The sequence below is a fragment of the Genypterus blacodes genome, unplaced genomic scaffold (assembly GCF_046128005.1).
Source record: "Genypterus blacodes isolate CSIRO-AG114 ecotype Tasmania unplaced genomic scaffold, CSIRO-AGI_Gbla_v1 ptg000192l_1, whole genome shotgun sequence".
NCBI lineage: Eukaryota > Metazoa > Chordata > Actinopteri > Ophidiiformes > Ophidiidae > Genypterus > Genypterus blacodes.
In genome coordinates, this window is record NW_027466992.1 from 187,994 (window position 1) to 194,528 (window position 6,535).

The 6,535-nt window shown below is 47.6% G+C and overlaps 1 protein-coding gene across 1 annotated transcript; it reads left to right on the forward strand.

Annotated features, from left to right (window-relative positions):
• The first annotated feature begins 304 nt into the window (after window positions 1–304).
• Window positions 305–4,935, forward strand: nrarpa (NOTCH regulated ankyrin repeat protein a). Its single transcript, XM_076169167.1, has 2 exons — window positions 305–489; window positions 709–4,935. The coding sequence occupies exon 2, from the start codon at window positions 1,234–1,236 to the stop codon at window positions 1,570–1,572; it is 339 nt and encodes a 112-aa protein (XP_076025282.1). The 5' UTR covers window positions 305–489; window positions 709–1,233; the 3' UTR covers window positions 1,573–4,935.
• Window positions 4,936–6,535: the final 1,600 nt, after the last annotated feature.

A 6,535-nucleotide genomic window follows, 5' to 3' on the forward strand; every position in this document is an offset into this window, starting at 1 on the left:
CAGACCTCTCATCCCTGCCAGAGATGTCCAGAGTAGAAAGATTCACTTTATTTTCGGTTTCACACCTTCCCCCCCCCTAATGATCCGGTGCTTAATGGCGCCTCCGGCTGTCTGTCCGCTCCCGGGGGTCGCGGGGGCTCGAATACAGAACTCACCGTAATATCCCCGCAGCCTGCTTGTTTAATAGTTCTGCAGCACCGTTGGAGCTCCCTTACCCTTAGCCACGCCTCCTTCCCCCCGAATTTCTCCCAGGGTTCTGGTCCCTCCCCCTCGCCGAGCCGGCAGCCTATAACCTCCCCTGGTTGCCGCCCATTCCTCCACAGTTGATTCTTTGGAGAGGTATTGTCATGCAAATCAAGGACGCGTAAAATCTTCCCCCGGAGCGCAGCGCAGGACAGACACTCACACGGCCGCGCGGAGGACGCAGACCGGGGACACACGGTGGATTTCTAACGTTCTCGTCGCTACCGACCCGTCCACTTGTCTCAGGTAAGTCCCCTCGAATCTGCGGCGGATTACGGGTTCCTCCAGACGTGTGTAGCGGGCAGACACCGGGCAGTGTGGCCGTGCGTAAACGTGCGCGCACGGATCCCCGGTTCTCTCTCTCTCTCGGATGTGGCGGAATGCAGCGTCTCTCTATCTCTCTCTCTGTGTGTCTTTGCTCTGCTGCGGGACTCTCTTGTCTTATGTTGTTGTTGTCTCCCTCAGACACCCTGGCCGAGAGTGCAGCGGCATTTGCAGGGACGCGTAGCCGGGAAACAGGTCGGACCGTTCACCGAGGGAAACCTACCGGGGGATCCACCAACACGGAGGGGGCGATCCCGCGGAGACAGCGGTCATACTTCTACTTTGTCCATCTGAAGCCTTCTCCATCCCTGCTCGGGGCTACCTGCTGCTGCTACGGAGGCTCAGAAGAGGAGATACGCACCCACAGACCCCGGGATCGCTCGAAAGCACCATTAATGTTTTAGGGATTTTAGGATCTCTCAAATATTGACATTTTTGCACACCAAGTGTGTTATTTCCTCTCTTGTCCTTTTTGGGATATACACAGTGATCTTTTGTTCCTGTTTAGTACCTTTAAGTGCCTTCATAGCTGGTTGTAATCCAGTGTAACTTTGGCATTGTTACCAGACCAGAGACGCTCCACAGGCAGAAGACGATCGTTGTTCTCAGCCTTCGAGCGCAGGCAGGATTATCGTTTCCCCCGCATCACTCCAGCGAGCTGCAGCCATGAGCCAGGCGGACGTGTCGACGTGCTCCGCGCCGCAGAGGGTTTTCCAGGAGGCGGTGAAGAAGGGAAACACCAAGGAGCTGCACTCGCTGCTGCAGAACATGACAAACTGCGAGTTCAACGTCAACTCCTTCGGGCCGGAGGGGCAGACGGCTCTGCACCAGTCGGTCATCGACGGCAACCTGGAGCTGGTCAAGCTGCTGGTAAAGTTTGGCGCAGACATCCGACTCGCCAACAGGGAAGGGTGGAGCGCTTTACACATCGCCGCCTTCGGGGGCCACCAAGACATTGTGTTATACCTCATCACCAAGGCCAAGTACTCCTCTGGCGCCCGGTGATCTGTGTCTGCTGTCAGGTAAAAAAAAAAAAAGAGAGAAAAGAAAAAAGAGGATAGAATCAAAAAAACAAAACATCTTCAAGTAGAAAGTAAAAACAAATGACATCACACGGGAAAGCCAGGCTGTCACAAAACACTGCCATTGTCCATATAGTTGTGCCAAATTATAAAAGAAAAGATAAAAAGGAAAAGTACTCAATCTGCCCAGACTGTCAAAGCCAAACGTGGACCTCCACTCCAGCGTCCAAACACGCACCTGGCGCACCACGCGAACCTTTAACAAAAAGACAAAAAAAGGCCGTTTTGTTGGTACTAAAGCTTTCCTCTTGAATGTCTATACTAGATGTGTGTCTCGTCCAGTATAACAAGAAGCCAGTCCGTGTGTGTGCCTGCCTGCGTGTGTGTGTGTGTGTGTGTGTGTGTGTTTGGACACCTGAGTGCAAACGGTCCGGTCCAGTCTGGTCCGGTCTGATCCGGTCCGGGTCGTCCCTCTGTCTCTCCCCCCCTCCCAGCAGCCTCAGTCCAGTTGGTTCGTTCCTCTCCTGTCGCTCCTCGTTGTTCACTTGTAAGATCCCTTCTTTTGTTTTTGTTTTTAAGTTATTTTATATGAAAACACAGCACTTGATGCTACACGGCTGCATGCTGGAATATCTGAAAAGGGAAGAACACGAATAAGAGAAGAAGGGGCGCCCCCTGTCGGCCACCAGGTCTCATTTCCTTAATCCAATTGGTTATTTCTGTGATTTTTTTATTTCCTACTTAAGAGCGGCATTATATACAATTCGCTTTCCGAGACGTGTAATCATGATGTAAGAACGATTGACTTTGACGATATTTGATTTTTTTTGTGAAGTACTGTACACAATAGCTTTACTTTTCTGTTTTTGTTAAAGAGACAGTATAGCCGAACGCGCTCTTGCCTATACTTGCCCGCAGACCTTTGCCACACTGGCGTCCATCGTTTCCAGGCCAGTGCGACCGCTTTGCCCGGTGGTCGTTTGTGTTACTTTAAAAAAAACAAAACAACAAAACCGCTGCTTTTGCTTTGTATCAAAAAAAGAAAGAAAATCAAGTCGCATTTGGAATTCACTTTATAATCTCCTTTCAGTATTTTATTAACATCCTGGTCATCACTGTGAAAGCAGGCTGGGTTTTTTATTTTATTTATGAAGGTACATTGAGAAGATGCATTTTTTTTAATATGTTGTGGTTCTTCTTTAAAAAAACAAACAGATCTATACGTTTAAGAATATCTAGGGTGACTCAAGCTGCTTCACACTCGTAGTATAAACTGTCCCCTCCTCACCTCACCACCCCACAAACCCCCTCCGTTGACCCCGTTGACCCCATCCAGAGGACTTTTCTGACCCCTCCCAAGGACTTTGTTTGGTTTCCTTTTGCCAGCTACCTCGACTGTAAAGTATTCTCAAGGTGTTCCAGCTCCCTCACCGCTCGCTCTCTGCCAAGTTGCTCCGGAGTCCGTAAGAGACGCCTGCGACTTGTCTGTGATTCATCCGATTGTCAGTATGTTTCTGCTACGTGTAGCCTTAACGGGCAGGTGGACTTCACGCTGAAGACGCCCTCGTCATCGTCACCTCCTCCTGTATCCTCGGTTGGGACAGTATGATCTCACACTACAACCAAACCAATTCTGACAAGCATAGCATCATTTTTGCCTTTTCTGCAAGGTAATCTGTGGCTCTCTCTCTCTCTCTCGCTCTCTCGCTCTCTCGCTCTCTCTCTCTCTCTCTCTCTCTCGCACACTCACACACACAGTGCCATTGTTGCGTGTTTTCCCTATAATTCTTTAGTCTTCGCTCTCTTCATCGCTATCTGTGGTCATGTAGTTTTGAAAGTTTCTCTTTCCGTTCGTCCCTGAGTGGAATCGTATGACATGACTTGTCGTAAACGCAGGGAGTTTTATTGCACAAAATGCGGAGCCTTGTGCGCCCCCAGTGTTTCTACGGGGTAACTGCAGGAGCCAAGGCTTTGGAATAGTTACTACTACTGAGCAGGACCCTAATACTGTTGGATGATGAAGACTTAATTACAACACATGACTGTTTGCAGGATGTCACAGAAAAAAAGGATAAAGGAAGAAAAGGAATTTGGTTTGGAAAACTTTCGGCCTGCTGCATTTTGAAAGTCATGGCACCCTAACATTTGTATCAATGCTGCTTGTGTGTTTTTGTTTTTGTTTGTTTTTGTTGATGTTGTTTTTTTTTAAAGCCTACTGCTCAATGGCCAACAGTTAGAGAGATAGAGTAAAAGCTTCACAGCATCACTGGGTCATTTCATGAGAAGCTGCAAGTGTGTGTGTGTGTTTTTAAACTGAAGTCTGTGTACTTTTGCGTATGTGTGTGTGATTGCTTGTCATGAGATCCCTTGTGGCTGTGTGTGTGTGTGTGTGTGTGTGTTTGTGTGTGTGTGTGTGTGTCTCAGCCACAGAAACCAGTGACTGAGAACTTCCCACTTAACAAACCTGGAATGACCACATTGAACTGAAGCGATTGATCCATCCCACGCAGGTCTCGATTGGTTTCAAGCAACAAAATGAAATATGCATCGCTTTGTCTTAAACTTGAGTTTTGTTATTTTTCTTTTGACTTTTTTTTTGGTTTGAATATTGCACTGATGACTGTCGTTGAAAAGTTGGCTTTTATGTGTCAACAATTTAATTTTTTTCTGAATAGAAAAAAAAACAAACACAACAAAATACTATTGTATAAAGACGCTCCAGGTGATGTCCGTAAGGGTGTGTGTTAACTTTGTGAGGAAAGACGTGATGTTTTTCTGACAAAGATGCGTGTATCTCTGTGATTGGGTGTATGTATATATACATATGGATATATATATCGACGCTGATGATGATGATGATGATGATAAAGATGATGATGATATCGCAGGGCACTTTCTTTTCTGAAGTGCTGTCTTCCTGTTTGTTTTTGAAAGGGGAATAATACATTTGATGGTAAGATCATTGTAACATGATTAAAATTGCACGGTTGTGTGGTTGTTTGGCTCACCGGTGTCATAACATTTATGACGTAATGAGCCGGCCGCCGGATTGGTGTACATGAGTGAGAGGACTTGTTGTTTTTAAAAGTGCTGACTTCTTTGGACCAAGTTGTGTTTCCGGTCTTGCTTCATTTCAAGCGAGAGAGGAAACGGTTGATTTCATGAGTGATGCAGATGTTCCATCTTTTTTGATTGATTTTGGGTTTTCTTTTTTTTTGTTTATATTCTTTTGATTTATTTTTGAATGTTTGTAACACTGTGATAATGACGTGCGATGTGGAGATGAGTGCTGTATTATTTTTTGTACGTTTGTGTACAAGCCAGTAAAGAAATCATTAAACTCCAATCTCTGTGTTTGCATACATTTCTTCCTCACTCCCCTCTTAATTTTTCATAGAAAGTCTCTCTCTCTCTCTCTCTCTCTCTCTCTCTCTCTCTCTCTCTCTCTCTCTCTCTCTCTCTCTCTTCTCTCTCTCTCTCTCTCTCTCTCTCTCTCTCTCTCTCTCTCTCTCTCTCTCTCTCTCTCTCTCTCTCTCTCTCTCTCTCTCTCTCTCTCTCTTTCTGTCTTCTACGCCGGGCCCAGCCCAGATCCCCATTCTCTCCCTTTGTCATTCATCTGGCCTCATCCTTTCACTGCCGGGATAAAAGAGCCCCGGTGCATTGTGGGTATAGGCTCGGTTTAAAGAAGGGTCCCCTCCCCTGTGTGTGTTGTGGGAGAGCTGGTTTTATGTTACCCCCACACACTCAAAACTTCCAAACACACACACACACTCTCTCTCTCCAATGATTAAAGCCTGAGCTCTGCACGGTTCTCCACACACTTCACTTCTTTCATTCTATCCCAGAATCCTCTTGGTTTCGCTACATTTTACAAACCCCAGCACCTATACTGCATCTCTCTACTCCTCAAACACACTTACTACTGCAATGTGTATCACTTTATGGGTTGTGTTGCTCACTGAAGTGTGTGTGATTGTGCAGATGTCTCCATGTGAATCATGCCAGCCTCCTTTCATGGAGCCACAGATGAAGCAGCCACAGTCACACTGATCCAATGTGCCGCAAACCAAACTTGTGTTTTGATTGAATCTGGCGTGCATACGACCGTTTTCACTGGTTTCTGTGCTGCAGAGTTTCTGTTTGACTCACAGGTGTAAAACCTCTTGTGCTGGCCTGCTGCACGTCGTCTGCTCATACTTTGCCCCTGAGTTGCAAACTGTGACTGTGCGTCTGTGAGGACCGTGGGAAAGCTGCCGTGACAATACGTCTGTGCGCATGTCAGACCTGTTCGTGTTGCGACACCGCCTGGGTGTCGGCGGTTTCGGCATTGCTCTGCACTTCGCTGGTTGGATGGAAAGAGCTTGAACAATTATTAGGTGCTTTGGGAGTTTTGGGGGTTTGCATCTTGAATGTGGTCATGGCTGCGGTGAGTTCGGGGTTTTTTGCTCCAGCAGCTGTCCAATTCGCTTTTCTGAGTTTCCAGAGCTGAACCCGTCAGATGCGAGTTTGACGGTGTAGAGAGCCAGTCCAGGCCCCTCCGCGTGTTTTGATACCGTGGCGGCCCAGCGAGCGAGCTGGCTTGCTGCTCGCTCTTCCTTTCCTTCCTCCCTCCCTCCCTCTCTCCCTCCCTCCCTCCCTCCCTCCCTCCCAGTCTCTCACTTCTGCAGGATGTTTTTGTTGAGCTGGGTTCCCATTGTTCACACACTGAGTTGGCCGGCCTCCCAGGGTTGCTGCTGGCTGCTAGGCCCCCTAATAGGTTCTTCATGTGCCTTGGCTCTGTGCACTCGTCTTGGTCTGGCCCTGTAAGCAGCCTCATACTCTAAGTCAGCCAGACAACACAAGGCATTTTTGGAAGCGGTTTTTTACTGTGAGAGAAATTGAGATCAAGAATGGTACGAGGAGAGTCGCTTTCATGCCTTAGTGGCAGGGAACAATAATATACACAG